The 27,292-nt window shown below is 51.2% G+C and overlaps 1 protein-coding gene and 1 long non-coding RNA gene across 7 annotated transcripts; one reads left to right on the top strand and one right to left on the bottom strand.

Moving 5' to 3' along the window:
• The first annotated feature begins 23 nt into the window (after nt 1-23).
• SIN3A (SIN3 transcription regulator family member A) lies at nt 24-25,344 on the top strand. Of its 5 annotated transcripts, none has more exons than XM_015278820.4 (21): nt 24-69; nt 4,356-4,576; nt 5,959-6,135; nt 7,220-7,326; nt 7,865-8,147; nt 9,539-9,790; nt 10,083-10,235; nt 10,569-10,727; nt 11,500-11,589; nt 12,496-12,614; nt 13,616-13,826; nt 15,331-15,447; nt 16,148-16,386; nt 17,310-17,493; nt 17,922-18,495; nt 18,907-19,076; nt 20,403-20,576; nt 21,308-21,400; nt 21,732-21,826; nt 22,382-22,589; nt 24,436-25,344. In XM_015278820.4, the coding sequence occupies exons 2-21, from the start codon at nt 4,388-4,390 to the stop codon at nt 24,664-24,666; spliced, it is 3,825 nt and encodes a 1,274-aa protein (XP_015134306.1). In that variant the 5' UTR covers nt 24-69; nt 4,356-4,387; the 3' UTR covers nt 24,667-25,344. The 5 variants fall into 5 exon arrangements, with proteins under 5 accessions (XP_015134306.1, XP_025009579.1, NP_001280113.1 ...); XM_025153811.3 differs by lacking the exon at nt 24-69 and adding an exon at nt 787-959 and having other exon boundaries at nt 4,356-4,558; NM_001293184.3 differs by lacking the exon at nt 24-69 and adding an exon at nt 802-959.
• LOC121111651 lies at nt 25,339-27,270 on the bottom strand. 2 transcript variants are annotated; one of them, XR_006931012.1, is made up of 2 exons: nt 27,207-27,270; nt 25,339-26,461 (listed from the first exon to the last, which is right to left on the bottom strand). It is a non-coding gene; the product is annotated as an uncharacterized LOC121111651 (long non-coding RNA). The 2 variants fall into 2 exon arrangements; XR_005862722.2 differs by having other exon boundaries at nt 27,238-27,270.
• Between the last annotated feature and the right edge of the window lie 22 nt (nt 27,271-27,292).

Here is a 27,292-nt window from a genome sequence, read left to right as displayed (position 1 = left end):
CGCGTAGGGCCAATGGGCCCCGGGGGGAGTTTCCCTTTTCCATTCAGGACGCCTCGCTGCGCGCTCAGGGTATGTCACAGCCGCTGCCCGCCCGCCGGGCCCCTCAGGGGGAGGCCCGGGAAGCTCTGAGGGGGAGAAAAGGAGGCGCGCGCCCGAGGTTTTCCCGCCCGCCCAACGGTCGCCGCGAGCGCGCGCGCGAGGGAGGGGGGGGGGGGCGGCGCGGATGTGTGTGTGTGTGTGAGGGGAGGGGGTGGGGAGCGCCCGCTCCGCCGCCGCGCGGCCACGCCCCCCGCGGCCATTGGCTGCGCGCTGTGTTCCCCCCCCCCACGTGCTGGCTCCCGGAAGTGGAGGGGTCGGGGGACAAAAGGCGGCAGCGTGAGGCGGCCCGGGGCCCGACGGCGCCCGAACGGGCGCCGTCGGGCCCCGGGTCGCCTCGCGCTGCCCCGATGTAAACATTCCACAAAAGGGCTCCCCGGAGAGGGGGCGTGGCTTGCTCCCCCCGACGTGACGGCGGCGCTGTCCGGCGCGCTGATTGGCTGCGTCCGCAGCGCGCCGCCCAATGGGGAGGCTGCGGGGGCGGGAGGGGGCGGGGCGCGCTCGCTGTACGGACATTTTTCTCGGGCGCTCGCTCCCCCCTCCCCTTCCTCTCCACATCCCCTTCCTGGCGGTCGCGGCCAATGGGGGCGGGCGAAGGGGGCGGGCCGAGCGCGGCGGTTGGGCGGCGCGTCGAGCGACGCGGAGCTCGACCAATCGCCGCGCGGGGCTCCCCCCTCCCTGCGGCGGGGAGGGGCGGGATTTCCCGGGGAACAGAGAAGCGGGCAGCGTTCCGCCGCGGCGGCCGAGCGGCGGTTACCCCATCCGCGCCCCTCGCTTTCCCCGCGGGCCGAGCGCGGGGCCGCGCCCACCCCGAGCCCACAGCCGGGAGGGAGCGTGCCTCCGCTGGGCGCCGCCGCTTCGAGGTAAGGGGAGCGGCGGCGTTGGGGGGACGCGGGGCTGTGAGGTGGTGTGTGGGGGGGGGGCAGCCATCCGTCGGGGCGGGGCCGGGCCCGGTGCCGCGGCGAGCCCTCACTCCCGGTGTGCGTGCGTGTCCGTATGTATGTATGTGTGTGTGTGTGTGCGCGCGGGGGGAGCCCGGCATGGCGGGAGCGGCGGGCGGGGCGAGCGGCGCTGGGCGCGCTGCGGGACGGAGCCTCCCGCCCCCCGCTCCGCCCCCTGCGCGGGGCCGCCTCAGCCCCGCCTCGCCCCGCCCCGCTCAGCGCGGCCCTCGCAGCTCCGGGCCCGGCCCGCCAGCCGTGCCTTTCCAGCTCCTGTTTCCTGCTTTCGCGGCTCTCCAGACAGTTCGAAGCGAGCACGCGGAGGGTTTCCGCGTCGCGCTGCCCGCACGCTGATTCAAAGCACCTGTAGGATTCCCCCCGCCTCTCCTCCCCCGTCCCATAAAAGCACGGCGTTAGGAACAGCCCCACGGTGCGGAGGAAGCTGGCAGCTGAGGCTGCGATCTCCCAGCCCACATCTCCCAGCTGTCCTCCCCATCCCCCCCCCCACCCCGGCTGAGGGGCACCGTGAGTAAAGCTGGGGCTGTAGCGGAGAGAGGGTCCGGAGGGCTCCTCGACCTCTCCTTCTACTCACTGACCTCCCCCAGCCCCAAATTCTGGGTGATTCTGTATCTCCTGAGTGATCGCTGTGCCCAATGGGGGGCGGGGAGGCTGCGTAGAAACCTTGAGCACACTCAGCGAAGTAGAACGTGAATAAGAATGCAATCCCTTTGCATTTAAGTATGCACAAGAGCGCTGCTGTGAGCAGGTGCTGTAAGAAATGGCTCACGCTGTGCTCGTGGCCAAAAGTCTCTGCTGTGAGCTTGTTGGAAGGGCGTAACCACGACAGGAGTCACTCACCTTCCCAGGATGTATGATGAGCCGTGCTCTGTGCTGGGAAGCCGTCGTGGCCGGTAAAGCCAAAGCAGATCCACAGTCCCGTGGCTGCTGTTCCACGCTGCAGGGCTGTGGGTGCACTCTCAGTGCCGTGCCACTTTCTCCCAGCTCCCCTGGCTCTGCTGTCGCTGTGAAGGTAATGAGTGGCTGCGGGTACTGCGCTCATCCTGCCTGCACGTGGGGAGGGAGAGCATAGGTGAGGATGCCAAGGCTCAGGGAGGGCCTGCTTGGCTGGGCATGGCACGAGCAGGCAGCCAGGGTGTCACCTCTGTGATCCTGAGCCACACGCTTCCTGCTTCCAAGCTTTGGGTCCCCTCTACCTCGGGAGCAAACCCTCCTCTCTCTCAGCACGGCACAGTCCAGGTGTTAATGCTTAAAATTCAACAACAGTATGAGGATCTGTGCGTTTGGGTGTCCTTCAGCATGCTCGGACAGCAGGTGATGTGCAAAAGCGTGCCTGCTGCATAGGATTTTTCCTCATCTCTGGCTCTTAGTGGCATGAGTGCTCCTCTTTAGAAGTACGTAGAGATTCACAGGGTGCCTGTGGCATGCTTCAGCCTCCTAAGGGCTTTTAAGCAGCCCCTGCACATCTTAAATGCTTGACCTGCAGTTGTGCTGTTTCCCTGTTCCTTTTCAGGAGTGCCTCATGTCTGCAAGGACTGAAATCTCTCTTGTGGGGTTTCGCAACTTGTTCTTGAAAGCATCGTTTGTGTGCAGAAGTGTTGTGGCTCCAACAGGTGTCAGACAGCAGACCTGCACGATTCACTGCCCGACTGCAAGGGGAGAACTTGCAGCCCGGGAAAAGGAAAGTGAAAAAGCAGAGTGGAGCTTTTGTCCTCCCGTGGAGGGGTGCGTTCCTGTAAAGGAATGCTCTGACTGAAGTTAAAAGATAGCTTGGGTAGGTGTGGTGCTGGGAGGGAGGGGATGCAGTTCCTGTGTAGTCTGTGTAGAGCAGAGCTTGCTCTGTAAAGCCATCGCTGAGCCAGGAGCCTCAGATGAATGCTTTTAACGAAGGACAGTACCTAAAGTTTGTGGACTTGCTTTCAGTCTCACGCAGACCGTACTGTATTTTTCGGTCTTTGTTTTTCCCTCCCCAGTTAAGATCAAAGATGATGCAGTTTGAATTGGGGCTTTCTAAATGTTTGAGTCAAAGTGTGATGGACGCCTGGAGATGGGTGTCCATCACAGGGCTGTGTTCTGCTGCCTAGAAAACCATACAGTAACCATAGCACTGCCTGTGGTGTCAGCTGTGTGCTGCAGAAGTTCTGAGTGGTTTTGTGGTCTCAGTTACCCTCGGAATACCATTCTGCAGTAGGTACAGCTTGCTACGCTGCAGTCTGCCCTCCTAAAGGAGCAAATCCTTGGGACACACCAGGTAAAGATCAGTGGGACGTCAGGGATGGAAGGAGCATGCTTTGGGAGTGTTCCCCCATAAGATGCAGGAGCTGGGGCAGTCGCAGTGCTTGGCTGTGGGCAGAGCCCAGGGCTTCAGTTCCACGTTGGTAGAGCCTTCTAGAAATGGATGCCACCAAGGCTTTGCCCAGACTTGGCACCCGGGGCCTGGCATTGTCATGCAAAGCACCGGGATTCGCTGCCAGCCTGCTCTGCTTGGTCCAGGCTCCATTAGCATACAACTGGAAGTTTGTTCGGAGCTAAGGGCTATGGGAGCAGCTCCCTGTGAGCCTGGGGGGCTGTTGGTTTGTCTGTAGCTGAGCAGTAAGGCACCTGGTGCAGGTACAACGAGCTAAGGAAATTCCTGGAGCATGCCCGGGGTACATTCTGAAGCTTTGGGGCTGGTGTTCTGGGAGGTGCAACTTGCAGAGCAGCTTTAAGCAGACGTGAAGAGCTCTTCCTTCCCTCCACGTGAAAGGAGCCAGGTGAGGAGCTGGCTGCCGGATGTGTTTTTGGCAGTACCTTTGTATATCTCCCCAGTTCTTGGTCTGTTATGTTAGTGAAGGGTTTAGGCTGCCCTGTACGCTTACTCTGGGGGAGCTTCATGTGTTACCCAGGCAGAGTCAGTGTGTCTGTCTGGCTGAAGGTTTGGTTTGGAGAGTGCTTGCTGTACAAAGGCAGCATGGGGCAGGGCGTTTTGCCTCTGCCCTCCTCCTGTGCTCTAAAGCTTCTCTGGTGCCTGAGTCCCATCCAGCCTGGGCTGCCCAGGATGTTCAGGGTGGGCTTTGGTTTCAGTGACAGAAGAAATCCTTAGCTGGAAAGCAGGGCTTTATATCTAACAAGAAAGCTGTGTGCTTGCAGTATACACGTTTCATGCAGAGTGCTGAATCTTAATTCTATTTCCCTATCTCAAGATAGCAACATAAAGGAATCGGCACGAAACTTGTCTTACCTGCTCCTGGCAAACCTGGTGTTCCCAACGCTGGCAGGGAGGGATTAATCAATGTCCCTCTCTAATTGCACTGTTTTTACCAGGTTTTTTAGTGCTTCCCGAGCATGAGTTCAGAATGAAGCGGCGATTGGATGAGCAGGAGTCACCCGTGTACACGTCGCAGCAGAGACGTATCACCAGCAGCACCGACGCTTTCCAGCACCAGCACCGTGTGCTCGCCCCGGCACCGCCGGTGTATGAGGCAGTCTCAGAGACCATGCAGTCTGCCACGGGGATCCAATACTCGGTAACTCCCAGCTACCAGGTGGGTCTGCCACGTCCTGGGGGGGGGAAATGACGATTCGACCACTCAACACGCTGCTTTTGCACAGCAGAAGTCCGGGTTTGGGACAAGGTTTTGTTCCAGTTGCCTAGGGGGGGAGAAAACTAGGATGGGACAATGAACTTCTCATAGGTCTCGCTTGAAGGGTGGCCAGCAGGGGCAGGGAGGTGATTGTCCCTCTCCACTCTGCCCTTGTGAGGCTCCGTCTGGAGTACTGCATCCAGGTCTGGGGCCCCCAATACAAGAAGGAGAGGGAGCTGTTGGAGATGGTCTAGAGGAGGGCCACAAAGATGCTCAGAGGGCTGGAGCACCTCCCCTACGAAGACAGGCTGAGGGAGCTGGGCTTGTTCAGCCTGGAGAAAAGAAGGCTGCAGGGTGACCTCATTGCAGCCTTTCGGTACCTAAAGGGAGCCTATAAACAGGAGGGGAGGCAACTCTTTGAACAGGTAGATAATAACAGCACAAGGGGAAATGGTTTTAAGTTGAAGGAGGGAAGATTTAAGTTGGATATCGGAGGGAAGTTCATTACTGTGAGAGTGGTGAGGTGCTGCCCAGAGAGGCTGTGGATGCCCCGTCCATCCCTGGAGGTGTTCAAGGCCAGGTTGGATGGGGCCCTGGGCAGCCTGGACTGGTATTCAATGTGGAGATTGGTGGCCCTGCCTGTGGTGGGGCGGTTGGAGCTTGATGGTCCTTGAGGTCCCTTCCAACTCGGGCCATTCTGTGAAGCACATTAAGGTTGCCAGCTTTGTTGTTTATGTGGCCCTGACCACAGAATGTGATGCTATTTGGCTTCTTTTGAACAACACTCTGAATCCTAGAGACAAGTGCATGCAGAGATTAGCTCTGTGTTTCATTAGCAAGGAGAAGGTTTGTTCTAACAGTGTCCCTGCCACAGACTTTGAATATCTTGGGTGATCTTAAGCTTAACAGGCTGGCATTTAGATTGGAGGCTTTCAAGCAATTGAACTGTTAGAGAAGATGTCACTGCAGGGTCGTTAGGTGCCTCTTTCTGTTCTGAGAGGCTTCCGCTGTTGATTTAAACTAAAAGAGGGGAGATTTAGATCAGATTTTAGGAGGAAATTCTTTACCATGAGGATGGTGAGGCGCTGGCACTGCTGCCCAGAGCTGTGGGTGCCCCATCTATGGAGTTGCTTGAGGCCATGGATAGGCTCTGGGCAGCTTGAGCTGGTGGCAGCCAGCCTGCAGCAGGGGATGGTGCTGGGGGGGGGCTTTAGGATCCCTTCCAACCTTTTTAGAGGGAAGAGAAAACCTTGACTCGGTCTGAGTCACGCTCCCTGTGCGTTACTTCCTTCTGTTAGCACTAGTGATGAGAGAAACACTCACGGTCCTTTCTGTCTCTCCAGGTGTCAGCCGTGCCGCAGAGCTCAGGCAGCCACGGGCCAGCCCTGGCAGCAGTGCACAGCGGCCACCACCACGCTGCCCCAGTGCAGCCACATGGCAGCCAGGTGGTGCAGAGCCACGCTCACCCGGCCCCCCCGGCTGTGCCCGTGCAGGGCCAGCAGCAGTTCCAGAGGCTCAAGGTAACGGAGGGGCGTGGGTGGGGCAGCCCAAAGGTTTGGGGCTTCTCTGAATGCATGGCTTCAGAGGGTGGGAGTTCAGGAGTGAGGTGGCAGTGCAGAAGGCTCTGTTGTTGGCTTACTTGCTGTAAAAACCTTAAGAAAGAGAGAACTCCACCAAAAGTAGCCCTTGTAAGTAGTTGTGTTAGATTCGGCTCTAGCAGCAAGGCATACATATGAAATACAAACATATGAATTGATACCTTGTCCCACATACAGGGCAGGTCTCTTCCAGTTGAGCTGGAAACCAGTGCTTTGCTAGACGCCCTTCTGCTTCATTTCCATTCCCCTCTGAAAATGGTTTTGTAACACGTGGTTCTTTCTCCCAACAAAACTGCTGGCTGTCCCTCCAAGATGCAAGGTTGGGACTGTCCCCTGCTCACCTTTCCTCCCTTGCTGTCTTTTAATTCCCAACAAGGGTTGAGGGCCCACGTGCAGCTGATTACAAACTGCACGGAGCACTCGTGTCAGGCTGGGCTGTGCTTTCAGTATATCTGGAAATTGGATGTTGGTACACGAATGGTTCATAAACTCCTTGCTGTTTGAGGCATAAAACAATTTGCCGCCCACAGTTGCCATTTTCAAAGTCCTTATGTGTCGAACTGAAATGTCTGGCTTGCAGAAAGCGTGTACCTGGCAGACATCTATTCCTCTGAATATGTCATTTCCACTTTCTGCTTATTCTTAGACTTCCATAATAATTTCCACATCTGAATGCAGGAAAAATGCTCGGTCTAGTTCTGTTTATCCTAGCAGTCGCATCACTGGTGGTGACATGGGAAATTTGGAGAGTGTGCCTTCTGACTAATTCTGTTGATTTGAGTTGGTTTTGTTTTGTTTATTATTGTTTGTTTTTCTTCTTTTTGGTGTAGTTTTCTGAGGTTCTCTTATTTAAGTGGTGCTGGTGTTACTCCAGCCAAGGTCATGATCCTTAACTCCCCTTCCAGGCTCAGGGCTACCAGCTGTGCTTTCAAATACATGTTTTGCTGAGCAATGGAGGTGACATAAGATCTTCTGTGTCAATGCAAGCTGTCTGTTTTGTCTCCAGGTGGAGGATGCGTTGTCATACCTTGACCAGGTGAAGCTGCAGTTTGGCAGTCAGCCACAGGTCTACAATGACTTCTTGGATATTATGAAGGAATTCAAATCTCAGAGGTAACAAGCTTCATTCTGCTGCTTCCACTCAGGCTGCTATCACTGTATGCATGTTTGTGGGCACGGCAGCGCAGAGCAGGAACTCAGCTCTGCCTTTCCATTCCAGAACAGCATACCTCCATGGTAGTGTAAAAGCAGCTGTGTGCTTTCTGTTCTGTGAGTCTGAGAATTTCTTCACTTATATCCGTTTCTTCATTGATACTAACATAATTTCTGCCTAGAGCTGCAGTTCCCAAGCTCAGGCTTGCTAGCTGATTGACCTGGCTGTCTGGTGGACTTGCCTGCCTGCTAATAATGGTCAGGCTTGTGGCTAGATCTCATCGATATAAAGCAGTCTGAACAAATAAAAGAATTCTTATGTCATTCTTAAGGTTGGTAACGTATTTATAGGAATGAGTTTTGCTACGTTTCATAGGTTCATCATAGGTTATAGATGGTAAGATAGAATTGCTGAAGCAGAATTGTCGCACGCAGAGCTTGGGTTGCCACGGGGAGGGAGGTGGAAGATGGTGACGTTCTGTTTTTATTCCTTGCTCAGCATTGACACTCCAGGAGTGATCAGCCGTGTATCGCAGCTCTTCAAGGGCCACCCAGACTTGATTATGGGTTTCAACACCTTCTTGCCTCCTGGCTACAAGATCGAGGTGCAGACAAATGACATGGTGAACGTGACGACCCCGGGGCAGGTTCACCAGATCCCCACTCATGGCCTGCAGCCCCAGCCACAGCCCCAGCCCCAACATCAGTCGCAGCCTTCAGCGCAATCGACCCCAACACCAGCACAGCCAGCGCCGCAGCCACCACCCGCCAAAATCAGCAAGGTGAGAGCCAGTGAGTGGTGTTTGTTGGCTCCTGCATGGGGGACTGGCTGCCTCCAGCTGACACTGGTGTGGAGGTAGGGAGTTAAATGGGATTTGTTGCCTCAGAATAACCCAAACCCCAAGAAATTCCTCGTAAAGCAGAGGCCGTGGTGGAGACGTTACCCTCGGTGTGAAAGTTTGTGTGTGTTTCCAAACGCTTGGCGTAGTGACGTGGTAGACACTGTGTTGCTCAAAATCTCATTTTCAGACTGGCCAGCTGCTGCAAAACAAAAACAAACAGAAAGGGTAGTCTGGTCCAGCCATCAGCTGGACGGGTGCGGGCGTTGTTGACAAAACTGAAGTGCAAGGGTTCAAACCAAGTGACCACAATGTTGTCTTAAGTATCAGTTTGTGTGCCTGAAACTGAGACCTCTCAATAACAAAAGGAATTTGTCTCTGCTTTAGATATAATCCAGATGCTGCAACCACCATATGTATTGTATGTGAATGAAAACAGAATAGGGTAACACAAGAGGCTTTTAAGAGCTCAGTCGAGATAAAATCTGGTGTATTTGTACCTCCAAATGTGCAAAGGAGGGAAAGAATCCCCAAAGTTTCAAGGGTTAATCTCTTAACTACTTACTATGATCTCCTTATTGAAGGATCTGCCCTTTTCTCTCGCTGTTTCCTTACTCCCAGCATTCTTAACTAGAGACACAGTGAGAGCCTAAATGCTTTGCTTCTGTTTTTTGATGGCTGAATGTATCTCTTGTCAGATCTCAGTCAGAAGCAAGTGGCAAGGAGAAACAGCTGCTCAGAACAAGTTGGAGGGGCTGGTGTTCTGTCTTCCTGATGAAATGCATCTCTGCTGGCCCACCCAATTTCTATTTATTTGTTTGCTTTGGATAGTGGCTGTCTTCTGCTCAGCCTGCCTTTGTTTGTGCTTCTGTTAATCTTTAAAACACTGATTGGGAAATGGGACAATGCAATTTTGGCTCTTGACAGCAGTTTTTGCTTAGACAGCTACCAGGAAGCATTGAGTTTGTGGAAGATAGTGCTAAAATTCCCTAGGCCCAGGGAGGGGGAGTAATTATTTAGTTGCAGTTAATGGAGTTATTATTGCATATTAATGCAGTTAAACAAACAAACAGAAACAAACCAGTATTTTAAGGAAGCACATCAGAAGTCATCCAGGGTTATGGGTAGAGATTGCTTGACTGGATGTAGTAGTGGGAAATGTCCAGCTGCTGTGCCTGTGATGCTTCAGCTCGGAGAATCCCTGTTGGCACCATGTACATTTATAAGCCATCTCGTTTCCTCACGATATGGCATGTAAGTAGGATACAAGTGCCTTCATTCAAAGCATAAAGGATCTGCCCTTGTCTGACGTGGCTCCTTCTTTCTCCCCTTAGCCATCACAGCTGCAGGCGCACACTCCTGCCAGCCAGCAGACTCCCCCAATTCCTCCGTATGCGTCCCCACGCTCGCCACCAGTGCAGCCTCACACACCCGTGACAATCTCTCTGGGAACCACACCATCCCTGCAGAACAATCAGCCCGTCGAGTTTAATCACGCCATCAACTATGTCAACAAGATCAAGAACCGCTTCCAGGGACAGCCAGACATCTACAAAGCCTTCCTGGAGATCCTCCATACGTATCAGGTGAGCTTTGGCAGTGCCAGGTGGAGTCGTTCCCCTTTCTTTGCTGCCCGAGATGGGCATTCTGGTCTTCTGCTGGAGTTCTTTGTATAGATCTTTTCCAATGTGAATGATTCTTTGCTTAGCATTGGCCAGCAAGCTAAGCAGAGCTCCGATTGTGTGAAAAGGGAAGAAATCACTTCCTTGATCAGTGTCTCCCTTGTCCACAGCCAGCTGGGCATTTAGCACAGTCCTTTGCTTAAGGTGCTGAGACCTTTCCTGCTCCTTTCAGCTGACCCTTCTCTTTGTACGACAGAAAGAGCAACGCAATGCCAAGGAGGCAGGGGGCAACTACACACCAGCACTGACGGAGCAGGAGGTGTACGCGCAGGTGGCTCGCCTCTTCAAGAACCAGGAGGATCTGCTCTCAGAGTTTGGGCAGTTTCTGCCAGATGCCAACAGCTCAGTGGTGAGTCCACTTAAGGCAGGCTGGGGCTGGAGTCCCTAGTGGGGAAGTGCTTCTGTAGGGAGCCAGGGCTCAGAACAACTGGCTTTTCTTGTTGTCTTGCGTTTTTGGAGTGGTCTTTTACTGAGTTTAGGAGATGGGTCAGGATGATGCTGTTTTCTGTCAATAACTTGTCTTTTCAATACAATTGCTTTGCTTGGAAGGGTCGTTCTAAGACTTCCATAAGCACAGTAAGATAGATTGGTCACGTAGAGCTGGGAGGAGCAGGCATGCTAGGGTTTGGCTGATGAGGTGAAGCTCGGCTCTGATGATCTCATGGCTTTGTTTGTAACTAAGCTGTTAAGCAAGACGACTGCAGAGAAAGTGGAGTCGGTGAGGAATGATCATGGTGGCACAGTGAAGAAGCCACAGCTCAACAACAAGCAGCAAAGACCCAACCAGAATGGCTGTCAGATCCGGCGGCACTCAGGCGCAGGGACAACCCCTCCAGTGAAGGTAATGGCACGTGCTGCTAGCTCAGCAGCTGTGTTTCCCAGGAAACTAAAGCAACACTTAGAGCAGAATCATGCTTGTTCATTTTTCATGTGATAAATGTTGTCGTGCAGCAATGAACGATGATTCCTGTAGCTGAGTTTGCCCTCTTCAGCTTACTCACATTTTGAGAGAGCAGGGCTTAGCTGTGTCAGAAGAATGGTCTGGTAGGTTAGAGCCTCTGCATTAGGACAAGTGTGCCTGCTTTGTGTGGTATGTCTTGTGTGGGAAACAAAAGTGGTGGCACATCTAGCTGTGTTGTTTAAATCCAGTGACTTCTGTCCCCTTCCAGCTTTTCTTCTCAAAATGCAGCAAATTAAAACAGGTTTGGAGGCAGCTTTAAGCCTTTCTGATGTGGAGTACAGGAGATAGAAGTCCACTGCTTTTAGGGAGGTCTGAGAATCAACTGAATCCATGATGGTTTAAAAAATATTTGGGGAATTCTGCACACTAGTTAGGAATTGAGATACTACAAGCAGTGATTGTTTCAGTCAACTTGTTAGAGGAGAGGATACGACCTTGTATTAAAAATACTTGGTGTTCTGTGCAACTAATTAGAGATGAATAGATTAACATGGAGGCCACATATTAAACAAGTTTCCTTCTGAAAAAGCCACTCTTCTGCCTGAGAGCAAGTGGTGTGGTCTGGAGGCTGAAGCCCTTATGGGATACTTGGTCAAAACACAGTGACTTTCTCTGCTGAACAGCCCTTTTTTTGTGTGTTATTTTTTAACAGAAGAAACCAAAGCTGCTTGGTTTAAAAGACCAGTCATTGGCAGAAGCCAGCAAGCATGGTGTGGGGACAGAATCTCTGTTCTTTGAGAAGGTGAGCGGTGAGACTGAGAGAGCGCGGTCTGGTGTCACTGATTGATGTCTGTAGCCTGCATACATCCTGATTTTTTTGTCACAGTGAAGTTTGTGATATATATGCCACGCTGATAACATTGGTCTGCTTGACCTCAGCTGTATTGTCTGACCTCTGTGTCAGATCTGCTCTATTTCTTAGAAGATTGGTGGCGTTCTTTACATGGACATCTGTGTCTTTTTTTTCCCCTGGAGGTCATTCTCTAGCTTCTCACCTGCTGCTGATGCTCTGTGGGAGAAAGGCTTGGCATCAGCACCATGCTTGCTCCCTGATGACGTATGTTTTGCAGCATGCTAAGCCAGCTGGTGGTGACTGGGAACCACTCTATCGCTCAGAGGATGCGTAGGTGTTCCCATGAGTAAACGTAGAAATCCCTGCTGCAGAACTGTAACTGTAATGACGAATTTCTTAATAATGATAGATCTGTTTGATGTGTAGATGCTAACTGTTCTCATGGGAAAAGTAATGGTGTTGGAATGAATTGCTCTGTTTTCTCGTGCTGAGGGCTGCAGAGCTCGCTGTGTCTGTGATGACTTGAGCTGTAATGTGGTGGGGGCTGGAGGGGTGCTCACTGTCACATGGGTCTCTTAGCCCTGATCCCCACCCAGGTGGGTCCGTGGTGCTGGGCTTGTCTGTGGCCCAGCTGCTGGGAGTTTCATTCACTTACAACTCCCTTCTTCAAAGTAATGCACTTGAGTGGCAGGCATGCCAGCAAGGAGGTGGCTTCCTTCTTTTTTTTCTGGCTCCTTGGAGCCTCTCCAACAAAGTTCTGCATAGGTGGGGGAAGCACAGTGTTGAACGCAGGCCTCCTGGGTGCTGATGGACGAGCTGCTCTCACCTTAACCCTTTTCCCTCTTCCTCCCCAAGGTCCGCAAAGCTCTGCGAAGCACAGAAGCATATGAAAACTTCCTTCGCTGCCTGGTTATTTTCAACCAGGAGGTGATCTCCCGTGCAGAGCTGGTGCAGCTAGTTTCCCCATTCCTGGGGTAAGTGGAGCCTGCTTCTTTGTGGGAGGGGAGAAGCTAAATCCAATGCATCTCTTTGTGATGCACAGCAGGGAAAGAAATGGCAACCTTTGTGGCTGCGTAGTTTGTATTACAGAATTAGTCCACAGCACGCTATTGTGGCCTCTTGCTCTGGAATCATGGATTATTTCACTCAAGAAAAGCTCAACTGTCCAATTACACAGGAAATGTCCCCTAAAAAAATGAGTGCTTATACAAAACCATTAAAATTACCTAAAAAAGCAAAAAGCAACTGTGTTCTGCCCTGAAGCCGAACCTGATAATCAGTACTGTCGTTTAAATAGAAGTTATAACTTCAAGTACTGTACAGAATGAGTCTGTATTAATCACCTAAAATCACTGTAATAATTATTCTCTCATCAGCTCGGGGCAACTCGGTTTCTGTGATTTGAGCTCACAGTTCCTAGGCAGAAGGCAGAAGCGATGTAAATTGGGTTCGGGACCCCATTATGCTGGTTGCTGTGCAAGGAGAGTGCCCCAAGGAGCTTATGCTTTCTGAAGCTCTGCTGGAATTAGGCATCAGCAGGAAGCTGGTTTTGGCTAGGAAAGGTGAAATATTCAACCAAAAAAATCTGCATTTCTTGCACTTACCACCTGTGCTCCCAGCTGGAAGGGTGAAATCTGCACTGGGAAAGGTGTTGTGTAGTTCTCTTACTCTGAGGTCAGACATTACCTTCAATCATGTAATGGAAAAGCAATAGATGAGCAGTGATTCCAGTAACAGGTCCGATTTCTCATATCAGTGCAGCTGTCCACCCACCTGACCAACACATGGGTACTTGGTTCCCACTGGGTGGAAATGGGATTGAGCAGAGAGGTCCTCTCACCAAACTGGTAAATCAGAGGCTCTTCTCAGGCAACTTCTGTCTCTTGCAAGCACTTCTAGCCTCCGTATCACAGCTCAGCAGCGCGCACTGCTTTCTGGTTAGCTAGTTTTTTCACTTCTTTCTTTTTATTTCTAGGAAATTCCCCGAACTGTTCACTTGGTTTAAAAACTTTCTGGGGTATAAGGAGTCTGTTCACATGGAGACATATCCCAAGGAACGGGCAACTGAAGGGATTGCCATGGAGATAGATTATGCCTCCTGTAAAAGACTGGGCTCCAGCTACCGCGCCTTGCCCAAGAGCTACCAGCAGCCCAAGTGCACAGGGCGGACGCCGCTGTGTAAAGAGGTAAGCAGCTCCCAGGCAGCAGCCATGTGGCAGAGGAGGGCTGTTCACAGCACAGCATGAGGGAGCGCACGGCTCTCTTGTAAACGTGTGGATTGGATCCAGGATCTATTTCCCAGGGTGAGGCTGTGCCAGCAGCTGGCTGGGAGATGCAATGCCCGTGGGGCTTTGGTGGCTGCCCTCTGCTTTTCTCCAGTAGTGCTTCTGAAGGAGTTGTGCAAAGCACTGGGGAGCATCTGGAAAAAAAAAAAGGAACCTCAATAGCTGTGAAGTTTAAATACTTCTACAAGGAAGTATTTAATTCGAGGTGATTATTGCCTTTTTCACCAAACTCCAGCTCAGTCTGCTTTCAGAGTTGTCTCTAGTCCAAGCTTAAAAGAAAATCACATCTTCTGTAGATAGTTTCTCCTTCATATTCCTCTCACGCTTCTTTCTTTCCACCTGCAAGGCTGAGGTGAGCTGTGGAGACATGTTGTGCTGCATCAGGAGGTTGGCTCCCCACCGGGAGCATTGTTGGCCTTAGGGGCAAAGCTGGCCTCCTGACACAGCGTGGCAGGACTGGATGCACTCCTTGGGTCCTTTCATGTAACCACCTTTTGGTTGGAGAGGAGTGGTGCTGGCTGATCCTGCTCCTTGGCTGGTGTTGGAAGCCCCCTTCCTGGGTGACTGCCGTCAGCGGGGAGAACAAACAGGCAGAAGATTTTGGAACATCACAGTTTTGCCTCCTTTCCTTGAGAAATGAGGATGAATGCAGGTGATCAAGTCGAGCAGTGAGCAGTGATACGTGGTTAATTGAAATGGTGGCAGGATAGCGAAAACAACCCGGGCAAGAAAGAATTGTAAGTTTTTAATCTAAGTCCTGACATGTCTCTTAGAAGTAGCTTGTGTGATGCAGCTGTAAACTTTTCTTTCTGCAAGATTCTTATGTCTTGGTTGTTCAGGCTTCAGGTTGAGGAAAATTAGGCTTGATTTTTTTTTCAAGATTGCCTATCAAAATCTGTTGCCTTTGGCCTCTTGGAGGTTTTTTTTGGATGTTCCATTCCTGCTTTGGAGGTGGTGAAAACTGCAGGTTCTCAGCATCTTTGTCAGGAAAGCTGTTGCTGGGGTACGGATTGATATTGCTAATGAGCCTTATTTGGAGGTAGAAACCACAGGGTGTCTAACAGTCATGTTTAGCATGATGACCACCCGGTGCCGTCAGTGGTGAATCAGACGTGATGAGTGAACCACAGTGAGCCAGTTCTTCCAATGGAATGGAAAGGCTCCTTTCACCTCTCTTTTTCTCTTCCCTTCCGAGTGTTTTCTTACATTTCCAATGGATGAGTTTTCCAGACCGCTGGGTTGTTTCATCTCCTGCTGTTTGGGGTTGCCCTGTGGGTGCTGGGCATCCTCTGCGCTGGAAGGGAGAAACAATTTTTGCTGCTCCCCCATCAGCAGCCAAGCATCTCTGTGACACTCCCCTCTCAAGGCTGACAGCGATGCTTGTCTTTCTCTGTCGTACTGCAAGGTTTTGAATGACACCTGGGTCTCCTTCCCTTCCTGGTCTGAAGACTCCACTTTTGTGAGCTCCAAAAAGACACAATACGAAGAACACATCTACAGGTGTGAGGATGAGCGTTTTGAGGTAAGTTGTTTTCCTTGGAAGCATTGGGGCTCTGTGAATAGCTGGTGATAGAATTCTATCCTTAATGCTTCTTCATACAGTCTGTTTGTATTGTCTGTCACACATTCTCTGAATAAGAGCTAGCATTATCTGAAAGCAAGAGGCAGCATCTGGTTAACCACTTCTCTTTCCAAGCTACCTCCCCTGCCCAAGCTCTGTGCACCGAGCTCTTCTCTCACATCACTCCGGATGGAATTGTTCAATGGACAGCATATAATCAATGCATCCTTTTTTGCCCTTTGTGCCCACATAGCTTGTAAGAACATACATTCCCCTGTAATAATCCAAGAGATGATACGTTAAGGATATTAAATGATTGACTTCTTGACTTAAAATGGGAGTTAGCTTGGCAATTACCTGAATGTGCTCAGATCTGTCATGTCCTTTTGTAGACGAGCTGTCAATTGTTTTCTACTCCCATATGGAAAATGTGATTTCTTAACAGCATCGTCCTGGTAGACGTTAAATTCTGATGCACCATTACCTGAGCCGCAGATAAAATATAATTGGATTATTTCAGCGCAGCCAAACGTGGAAACCAGTTCTGGAATCCACCTTGTTAAACGCGCCCGGCTTCTTGTTTCGTGTCGCTTCAGTGTTAGCCTCTGTGAAGTATCATGTTTTGTCTATTCAACACTGGCTAATGCACCGTTCGCTTCAGCTGGACGTTGTCTTGGAGACCAACCTGGCAACGATCCGCGTCCTTGAGGCCATCCAGAAGAAACTCTCACGCTTGTCTGCTGAGGAGCAGGCCAAGTTCCGGCTGGACAACACCCTGGGAGGCACCTCGGAGGTGATCCACCGCAAGGCCCTGCAGAGGATATATGCAGACAAAGCAGCCGACATCATTGACGGGCTCCGGAAGAACCCATCTGTTGCTGTTCCCATTGTCCTGAAAAGGTACCGCACTGACACGGTGCCCTGGGGGCTCTGCCTTGGTCCGTGCTTACGTAGAAGTAGCTGATTTCTGCCCCTGGAGGGTTTGACCTGCACAGGGACGCAATATGAGAAAGGCATTCCCTTCTGATCAGTGGCTGTTTTATAACAATCACCTTTTGAAACACAAATGCTCAGCTGGGGGGATGCAGAGCTTTTATTGTCTCCTGTGAACCTTGTTTCTTCTCCAGCCTTTGCACAGCAGCGTATGTAAGATGAGGAAGCTGTCAGCGCCGTGTGGATTGTTCAGGGCTGAATCTGATCCCTTTCCAAATCCCATGGCTGTGCGTGGCTGTGGGCTCTGACTGCTCAGGCACCACTCCTGGATCCCCATTAGTTTTCTGTTGTCAGCTCCCTGCAACCGGTCACAAAAAAAGGACTGGGGGCTGCAGCTCGTTGGAGATGTGTAAAGAGGAGGCTGTGTACACATTTAATACAGTAACGTGTTGTCCTTATCCTCTTGGCGTGTAAACAAGGAAGTGTTCTCTAAAAGCACAACTGTAGCACCACTTACAAGGAGGTCCTCTTCCCCCCAAAGCTTACTGTCTCTGGGAAGGGAAACCACCTTGCCACCAATACCTGCAAGGTCACAGTGTGCCCACCCTGCTGCAGGACACTGTTCTGTGAGCTGCTCTGGCTGTGCTGCACCGGGTACTTTGCTTGAGGTACTGAGCTGAGGTTCTGGAGTGTGTTCCCAGGAAGCTCAGGTGTCTGGAAACGTGCAGAGAGCTTTGTTCAGCAAAGGGTGTGCGGAGTGCTGCTCCTGTAAAACTCCTTTCAGTGGGACTGCTTTCATTAATGCACATTTCCCAGGTCTCAGGCTTTCCTTACGAGCTCAGAGTGAGACCTTTGTGTCTCTTGTCTCACCCTTGCTTTCTTGATCCAAGGTTAAAGATGAAAGAGGAAGAGTGGAGAGAAGCTCAGAGAGGATTCAATAAAGTCTGGCGAGAGCAGAATGAGAAGTATTACCTGAAGTCCTTGGACCACCAGGGCATCAACTTCAAGCAGAACGATACCAAGGTCCTGAGGTCAAAGAGTCTCCTCAATGAGATTGAAAGCATCTATGATGAGGTGAGATGGTCACCAGTGGTTTCCTTCCCTCGAGCTTATATAGTCTGCACGTGCAGTTTCAGTTTGTTTCCACTTGATGCTGGTGTGGTTGGGAAGTGGGATGCTCGCCGTGGAAGGGCTGTGCCCTCCGTTGTTGGGATATCTGTTTGTGTCTGAGGAGGCTTGCCATCCTGCTGGTAGCAGGTGGACTCCGTTTCTAGAGCAGAAACGGAGTGGAGAAGGTTTGTAAACAGGAGGAATGTTTGTGAACTTCTGGCATCTGTTGCAGAGAGCCTTCTGGCAGCAGTGGGAGGGAGGCCTGATGCTTCCTCTGTTGCGAGGGGGTGTAACGAGAGAGGAAGTCTGTGTCGCTGGGAGAGCTTTCTGAGGGTTTGTGGGCAGAGGGAGGTGCCTGGGGGACTAATTTGTGTCCTGTTTCTCACTTGTAGAGGCAAGAGCAGGCTTCAGAAGACAATGCTGGGGTTCCCACAGGCCCACACCTCTCGTTAGCCTATGAAGACAAGCAGATCTTGGAGGACGCTGCTTCCCTCATCATCCACCACGTGAAGCGGCAGACGGGAATCCAGAAGGAGGACAAGTACAAAATCAAGCAGATCATGTACCACTTCATTCCAGACCTGCTGTTTGCTCAACGAGGTGAACTCTCAGACGTGGAAGAGGAGGAAGAAGAGGAAATGGATGTGGACGAAGCTACCGGAGCTGCAAAAAAGCACAATGGTGTGGGGGGCAGTCCTCCCAAAACCAAGCTGATGTTCAACAACACGACGGCCCAGAAGCTGAGGGGCATGGATGAGGTCTACAACCTCTTCTACGTGAACAGCAACTGGTACATCTTCATGAGGCTGCATCAGATCCTGTGCTTGCGGCTGCTGCGGATCTGCACCCAGGCCGAGCGGCAGATCGAAGAGGAGACAAGGGAGAGGGAGTGGGAGAGGGAAGTGCTGGGCATCAAGCGAGACAAGAGCGACAGCCCCGCCATCCAGCTGAGGCTGAAGGAGCCAAGTGAGTGACCCTGGGGGCACACAGGTGCTTCTGTTAGCAGCGTGTGTGTCACTGGGCAGCAGGGAGCTGAGATGGGAAGATGTGGGGCGGCAGGGAGTCGCAGCAGCACAGTACCGTGCAGCGGTTGTTTCATGAGAGCTTTAATTTCACTCTAAAGCATCCTTGAGTCCATTAATGACAAACTTTGTAGAAGCCTTTCAGAACCAGAGACCTTATGGAAGAGGCTACTGCTGGAAAGGCAGAGACTGTGAAAGTACGCGTGGCTTAAAGGTCTTTAAAAGATGAACATATGACAAATTCCAGTAGCAGAGCTGGCTGAAGGCTGGAGCTCTTGCTCCATCCTCTCCTAGGAGGAATGGGGAGGGCCTTCCTGGCGTTCCCACGCTCACCCCTCTTGCTCTTGTGTTGCAGTGGACATCGATGTGGAGGATTACTACCCGGCATTCCTGGACATGGTGCGTAACCTCCTGGATGGGAACATGGACTCGTCGCAGTACGAGGACTCCCTGCGTGAGATGTTCACCATTCACGCCTATATTGCCTTCACCATGGACAAGCTGATCCAGAGCATCGTGCGGCAGGTGGGTGCTGGCTGGGCTGGGGCTGGGTGCCAGGCCAGAGGAGGGAAGGTTGCTTGTGTCCCTAAGTGTGTGCTAGCGTGTCGGTCACCTATACGTGGCATTTTGGGGATGAGCAGCTGAATTGCAGATGTTTCTTAAGCCAGCTTTGAGACTGCTCGAAGGAGAGGTGATGAAAGGTGACTTCTGGTGTATTTAAATGATCAAGAATATCCTTTCTCTGCGTGTGGGGTTCTCCCTTTGTTTTCCTGAAGCTGTAGGGATACAAGTTTTCCACTTGAAAGCATTGGCAGAGCTAATCTTGCTTTAACTTTGAAAAAGAATTAAATGGCATTTAAATAATTTCGTTCATTCTCTTCAGTGCTATGAGAGCAGCGCGTGCCTTTTCTAAAAAGCTTTGTCTCTTTTATCTGCCTGCTTGAGCAGCTCAGGCTGGTTGTTAACGTTCTAGTCCTCTTATTGGGCACATAGGAAGAATGTGTGACCAAGGGAAAAATTCCTCATGTGCCTTTTTGTAGCGTAAAGAACAAAACCAGATGCGAGAGGCAGGGAGTGGGATTGCTTGAAAGGCCACTCCTTGTTGGAGCAGCTTTTCAGAAGCTCTTGGTTGCAGTCCAGAGCTTCACTGAATTGAAAAGACAGTTGAGCGATTGCTGATTTTCAACTTGTCCAAAGTGAGGAGTTGGTATTACATCTCTCCCCACTGTCCTCAGAGACAGTAGCAGCGCTGAGAGCAGCACAGCCCTTCCCACCCTGCTGCTGCTCACAGGCTTTCCCACACGTAGTTTTTTCCTCTTTTTGCCACCTGCTTTTCTTCTATTGACTAAGCATGTAGCCTTAAACTCATGCTTTTATTACCTTTTTTTCCTTTTCTTTTTTTTTTTCCCTAGGGCTTAAGCACTTGGTAACATCTTTCTTTCTTGTTATTGTATGCTGATGGGCACGTAGCAGCCTCCAGTCAGCAAGCCCCTCCTTATCCACTGTAGCTTTTATTTCTAAAACCTACAATGCAGGCAAATAGAGATGTACGTGTAACCTTGTGTGCTGCTTTTCTTTCAAGCCACAATCTGCCAGGTGCCACTTACAAAGGGTATTTTGGAGCCTTTCTCCCTTTCCCAGCTGGTTTTTGCGCTTGGGGTTGTGGTAGGTCACCCTGGTTTGCATGTTACAGCAAGCTCTCCCAGATGCCTCAGGCGAAGAGAAATACCTTTTGCAAGAGGATACACTGAGCACAAAGGTGTTTGGTCTCTTTTTTTTTTCTTTTTTTTTCCAGCTTGGGTTTAACAGCTCCCTCACAAACACCCTCCCCTTGCTCTTTCTTTTTGGCAGCTCCAGCACATAGTGAGCGATGAGATCTGCGTGCAGGTCACAGACCTCTACCTGTCGGAGAACAACAACGGGGCCACGGGAGGCCTCCTGGCTTCACAGTCCTCTCGGAACCTTCTGGAGGCCACCTACCAGCGCAAAGCTGAGCAGCTCATGTCGGAGGAGAACTGCTTCAAGGTGGGAAAGCAATGAGCAGGGAAGGGCTTGCTTTGTAAAGCAGGTGTCAGTCCTTTGAAAACTTAGCGCTGGTTAGGCACCCAAGAGCCCTGAGGTCTCCAGAGCTACAGAAAGCCTGGCAAGTTGAAAGGAAAGTTTTGGTGCTGTGCCCCCAAACTTCAGGTGCCCAGAAGCATCACTTTGGAGGTATTTCTAGCACGCTGTCAGCTGGTCCATGGCAGAACCTGTATCAGTCCCAGCAGGCAAATGGAACAGCACACAAGGATGTTGATGCTTCACGTTGACTGATCTGCTGTCTCCCGTTTGAATTTGTTAGCTCAAACTTTCCCACTTCTCTTCTGTCTCAACCTTTGTGGGCCGTGGAAAAATCTGCTAATACTGACCAAGCATTAAATCATTGCTGACTGTACACATGGCTGAATAAAGGTGGTGTGCTGTGCTAATCAAATCCACGCTTTCTTTGCTAAGATGCAGGAAGTGGTCAAGCCCTTTCTGAGCTAGCACAGTACTCTGGAGAGAAGCCTGTGTGTATAATCTCTCTTCCTTTACCCTCTCACCTATGTTGGTGTGCAGTGTTGCCAGTGCTTTCCCTTGGCAGTAACGCAGGGAGCAATTTTTTGCCTTAAGACTATGCGAGCTGCTTCATTGTCCCTTTTGCCCCAGAGAGAAGTGGAGGCGTGTATTTTTCTGTTTGAAACCTCACTGAATCCCTTCTGCCTTTTCCTTTACAGCTGATGTTCATTCAGAGCAGAGGCCAAGTTCAGTTAACCATTGAACTGCTGGACACAGAGGAGGAGAACTCTGATGACCCTGTAGAAGCAGAGGTAAGAGCTGGTTGGCCAGAGAGCTGACTGTGATGGTCGAGGGTGCACTGGACGAGGATGTCCAGTCGGTTGTTTGCACAAGATAGAGACGTCAACAAAGCATTGTAAAGCTTTCAGTGATGTGAGCAGGTAAATCCTTGGTTTATTTTGTATTAGAGAAGCCAAAAAAACACAAAGAGAAGCTTTGTACCTGCCTTTGTCGGAATGAAATACCAGGAGCCTTCGGAGGTGTCCTGGTGCTCTCCTGTGTGACTTGCAGCTTAGCCTTCTTACCACCTCGCCTGGCTCAGTGGGAAAGCAGTGCCTGATGTTGTTGTGTGCTCACTTCCAGCGCTGGTCAGACTACGTGGAGCGGTACGTCAACTCTGACTCTACCTCCCCTGAGCTCCGGGAGCACCTGGCCCAGAAACCGGTCTTCCTGCCCAGGTGAGTGGCCAGGCTGTGCCATGAACTCTCCCTGATGGGTCTGTCCCCTGGGGGGCAGAGGGTTGCACTCTTTTGCAGCTCTGGGCTTTTGGTCTCACCTGTGTTTTAATGCCACTACAGAAGCCATTATCCTGGCAGTGCAGCATAGAGGTACCATGCTGCTGCTTGTCCAGAAAGCCTGTGGGTCCACCCTGGGCTCCTGCTCTCCAGTGACTGAGAGATGGCATGATCTGCAGGTGGCAGAGAGGGTGAGGGCTGGGGACTCGCCAGACTGCTTTCTGGCACTCCTGCCTTGGCTTACCGTAACCCTCTGCCTAAAACCACTGGGTGCCACACCGGGGCTTTTCACGAGCAGGGAACTGAATGCAAATAGCCGTGGTTTCAGAAATAGATAAATCCTATGGGGCGACTTGTTGTAGGGCCCTGAACCTGAATTAATTTAATACAAGCTGCTCATCAGGTTGTTGAGAGGCCAGCACAGATCCACCAGCTACCTCCAGACTAGCAGTCCTAGAGGGCAGGCACTAATTCCAAGAGGGGTTCTCTGGTTTGCAGGAATCTGAGGCGGATCCGTAAGTGTCAGCGTGGTCGGGAGCAGCAGGAGAAGGAAGGGAAGGAGGGAAACAGTAAGAAGTCCATGGAGAACGTGGAGAGCTTGGACAAGCTGGAGTGTAAATTCAAACTGAACTCCTATAAGATGGTGTACGTGATCAAATCGGAGGATTACATGTACAGGAGGACCGCTCTGCTGCGAGCTCAGCAGGTAGGAGCGAGTGGAAGGACTGGGGTGGGCAGCTGGGCTTTCCTGGGACCTCTTGCTCCCGAAATCAAGTGGGGAAGAGTCAGATGGAATGTCCTTGGGGGTCCCGGGGTGACATTTAGCAGTCTTTGTGTTGCCGGGAGGATGGTGTGCTATTCTGTATTCCCCAGACACCAAACATCTACTGAACGTTCCTAAGGTGTAATCTTTTCTTCCTGCCTTCTACTCTGCTCATCCTCTTGCCTCTCCCCTTCTCTCCAGAGTGTGTTATTGTGGTAGGACAGTAGTTTTGACTATTAGCTCCTCGAATTTTTTCCAGGAGGCATTTTCCCCACATGGTGATCCCCGTGTTTTAGAGAAGACCTGTCTTCTGCATGCAATTGTAGCCCCTTTTGAGGGGGCCTGTTCTTTCAGCGCTTCCCCAGTGAGAAACCAGAGTGCAGAGCATCAAATGTTCTCTGTCCCATCCAATCCTTCTGGGTATCATCCCTCAGCCTTTCCTGTCCCCAGTCACTGAGAGCGGGAGTCCTCTGGTCGCTCCCGCACGGCAGAGCCCCACACACACACATGCAGCAGCTGCTCTACAGCCACTGCTTTTGTGGCAAGGACAGGTGCAGAGGGGAGCTCTCAGTTCCACAAGTCACCATGGGTGTTATCCTGGGGATCTGAAATCCTGGTCCCAAGGAGTGATTTGGGTGAAGAAAACTGGTTAGGTGTTCAGAATGCTCTGACACTGTTATCGTCTCAGGGGAATATTTCTGCCTAGCAGAGAAAACCTAGGGAGCTTTAAGAGCAAACTCTAGTTAGTACAGCTATTTAGGCTTGAAGTTTAAAGTACTTTGCTCTAACATTATTACAATCTACTTAAAACAAAATGTTAACCAGAGTGTCGTTGCTTAGAACGTCAAAAGAAAGTGAAAAGTGCCAGACTGGTAAAAGCTGATGGTTTAAGCAAGCAGAAGCAGAGGTACCTGAGGGACTCTGTCAGTGGCAGTCTCTTCTGTAGATGCAGAGGCTGGGTTTCTGTCTATTCAGTTATTGTCTTCCTGAGTGAACTACTGACCACTGGGAAAATTGGCTGGGAGATGAAGGAGTGGGAGAGGTGTCCTCTGCTTCCTGCCTAGGAAATCATCCCTTCACAGCTCTGTTGGACGTTTATTTAAACTTCTAAAGCGACTGCTCTCATCTGTTTCTTGCTGATGAAGTACAAGTAATGGTTTTATTTAATTAGCTGTAATTTTGTTAAGCTCATATTCACATCAGATAATAGTATTCTGTTTCAGCGTTGGGTCTTTGAAATGTCGATACTGAGGGTTTTGATTGATTGAATTCCATCTACCCAATTCAATTGGCACAGAGTTGGAAAATTTGCCTTATAAGCAGGATACCATGTGCTGGTGCTTATCACAGAGCATCTTAACCTAGTCGAATTAGTGAACCTCTTACACTGTAGCACACAGTATAACTTCTCAGTATGCTGAAGGAACTGCAGAAGCTACATTTAACCACAAACCTGTTGGGCTACATGGTGGGATACAAGAAAATACTTTTTAAATTAAAAAAAAAAAAAAAGAGAGAGAAAAAGAACACTGTGCCAGAATGGCCTGTTTTTGGCACCATCTTTTGGTATTTCTGACTTCTTCTTGTCCTGTAATTCTCTTAGAGGTAGGTTTCTTGGGAGGAGACCTCCGGGCCTTTATCAGGACCTTCCCTCTGTCGCTAGCAAGGGCCAGCACCTGCACTGCAGATCCTTTGGCCACGCTGCCTCTCAGCCTGGCCTCTTTGCTACGCGTTACGCTGCAGCTTGGGGCTGGAGCCACCTCTCTGTAACACCTCTCTGTTTCTGTAGTCCCATGAAAGAGTGAGCAAGCGGCTGCACCAGCGGTTCCAGGCCTGGGTGGACAAATGGACCAAGGAGCACGTCACCCGCGAGATGGCAGCCGAGACGAGCAAGTGGCTAATGGGCGAAGGGTTGGAGGGCTTGGTGCCCTGCACCACCACCTGTGACACAGAGACCCTGCACTTTGTGAGCATTAACAAGTACCGCGTCAAATACGGCACAATATTCAAGACACCATAAATGCCCTGGGCCAGGGAAGATCCCGGGAGATGTGTGTGTGTGCGTGCGCATCAAGGAAATGAGGAAGATGCCTTTCTCCCCTCACTGTGTATCTCCGTAACATGGCCACTTGACTAGTGTGTGGCTGGTACAAGCTGTCACCAGCGGGATTCTCTGTAGGAACACGGGTATCCCAGCACCTGCTGGGAGCCCTGCCCGCCGGCCCTTGGACTTCAGCATGCGCCCCACAGGGAAGGACCCTCCTGAACTTGAGCGGTCCTGGAGAGACGCAACGAGCTCATACGCACCAGCAGTGTTGAGGCTTTATTCCCCGGTGGCCTGAGCAGCGAGGGAGGAGAAACGGAGGAGGCTCTCCACCACCTGACCGCCTCGGTGGTCATCAGATTCCTTGCTTGGATGTGTCCCGCAGCCCAGAGGTGCTGGGCTCCCCTGCGGGCCCCCGGATCCTCGGTTCCTCCCTTCCCTCCCCTCCCTCCCATGCTGGACTCAACCAGTGCAGATTGGTCTGTCCTTTCTAGTGCCAGTGGAACTGTTTTTTTTGTACCTGCTTGTTTACTAGTCTCTCCTAGTGCCATGCACCAGCTTTTCACACACATGTACGTACACACACACAACAGAGAACAACACAATTTTAACATGTTCCCCTCCTTTTTTGTAAATAAATGTACAAATTGTCAATTTTTTGTTTTTTTTTTTTTTAATTAAAGGAAGTATGCTTGATGTGCTAGCATAACTGTACTAGCTTCTTGTGTACCATAGTACCAGGTGGCTTGAGAATTAGTACCGACAGACAGACCTATGAGGACATTTATTACACTTTTTACCAAAGGGAGTTATCATTGTAGTGCTTTTGTGTGGAAACTTTTTTCTCCTTTTTTTGTAAATAAAAATGATGTCTTTGTTCTTACTGGAGGAAGACACTCGCTCATCCACAGCCCTGTCCCTGGTCTGAGATGCACCGTGCAGCATGCAGCATTGGGGGATGAAGAGAGGGAGTGCGTCCCACCTTGTTGTGATTGGCTTCACAATCTGAGAGGAAAAAGCAGCGGCAGCGTGCGTGTTTTTGTGCTTCACACAACTGAGGTATAAGCAGTCTGTTGAGATATATAAATATATATTATATAGTTTTTAATTTTTTTAATGTTTTTGTTCCGGTGGGTAGTTTTTATCCACCTAGTCTTCCAGCTCCAAGGACCTTCGCTTTTGGGAGGTGTTGCTGAGCTACTTAGCTGAGGTTGATTGTGCTCGTGTATTTTTCCCTCTCAGTATTGGAGAAAACATCTTAAGTACCAAACCAGTATTGGATAGAGCTGCTCTGTGTGTGTGTTGGTGTGCGCGTGCAAGAGAGAAGGGCAGGGGCCGGGGTGGGTCTCGGTGCATTTCACTAGTGAAATCCACATATGGGATATATATTTTTTTAAGTATAGAAGTTTAGCGCTGGCAGATATTTAAACACGGGGAAGATACTGATTTTAAAATGAAGTCGACGTATAGACTTCGTAAGCCACGACAGACACAACTGCACTGTCTCTCCTCCTCAAAGGAGGCAGCTTTCCTTGCACAAACCAGTGCTGCCAGTATGAGCACCCAAATCTGCTTCCCTCCTTCCTGGTTTGGGAGCGTGGCTTTGCTGCTGTTGTGACCACAATCTGGCAGGGATCTCTGGGCTGGCGGCTTGTCTCCTTCCTGCAGCTGAGCCGGGTGTGCAGAACTGAGGGGCGCAGACAGAGCCCCAACTCATTGGCAGCCCGTGTGCAGGAGGCAGGTCTGGCTGTGGTGGTGACATAGGAGCCTCCTATGGAGAAAGGAAAATAGAGGGAAGCGCCCAGCAGGGAATAGCCAGAGTTTGCCAGCAATAAGTTCCCTATCGTTCCGTTGGAAAGGTTTCTTCCCCACCCTTTTTTTCCTCTGTATGCTGAAGGTGATCCAGCAGTGAACATGGGGGCGGCGGGGGGCCTGGCTTGGGGCAATGCCTGCATGTCACAGGGCCATCCCGCCCTGCCTGGCTGTACCATAGCAACAAGGCTTCTCTTTTTATTTGAACTTGCTTTTTGTATTCTGTAACGTGATCCTCGGCCCACTATCCATGTGATTTCTATACCAATGTTGTAAACTTGACTGTAGTGCAGTATTTCCATTAAAATATCAGGGCTAACTGCTGTGTACGGATCCTTCTTCCCACCCCACACTCTGAGCTCCCAAGGACGGGCACTGCATGACGCAGGGTCCAGGCTCCCCACTAAGACACCGGGGCAGCAAGCAGCGGATCACCAGGGAGAGAGCCCCACTGAGCTGCTAGGAAAGTGCCCAGGGAGCAGCCAAGCAGGGCTCTCCCAACAGGGCTCTGGGGGGCAGTGGCTGCCTAGAGTAGCTGGGCCAGGCCTGCAGGCCTCACCCCAGGCCTCAGGCTTGGGCCAGGCCTGCAGGCCTCACCCCAGGCCTCAGGCTTGGGCCAGGCCTGCAGGCCTCACCCCAGGCCTCAGGCCTCAGCCCGCCCTGTAGGCCTCACCCCAGGCCTCAGCCCGCCCTGTAGGCCTCACCCCAGGCTTCAGTGCGGCCTGTAGGCCTCACCTCAGGCCGGCCCCGTCCCCTCAGCGCTGTGCCGCGCTCTGCGCATGCGCGGCGC

Source organism: Gallus gallus, chromosome 10, assembly GCF_016699485.2.
Source record: "Gallus gallus isolate bGalGal1 chromosome 10, bGalGal1.mat.broiler.GRCg7b, whole genome shotgun sequence".
Taxonomy (NCBI): Eukaryota; Metazoa; Chordata; class Aves; order Galliformes; family Phasianidae; genus Gallus; species Gallus gallus.
Note: the sequence above shows the minus strand (reverse complement) of the source record. Positions and strands in the feature narration are given on the sequence as shown.

Excerpts from the sequence above, each read along its gene's own strand:
- SIN3A (XM_015278820.4), top strand. The coding sequence starts at position 4,388 with ATGAAGCGGCGATTGGATGAGCAGGAGTCACCCGTGTACACGTCGCAG. Across the intron at positions 4,577-5,958 it reads CGGTAACTCCCAGCTACCAG|GTGTCAGCCGTGCCGCAGAG; the intron begins GTGGGTCTGCCA and ends CTGTCTCTCCAG. Across the intron at positions 9,791-10,082 it reads AGATCCTCCATACGTATCAG|AAAGAGCAACGCAATGCCAA; the intron begins GTGAGCTTTGGC and ends TTTGTACGACAG.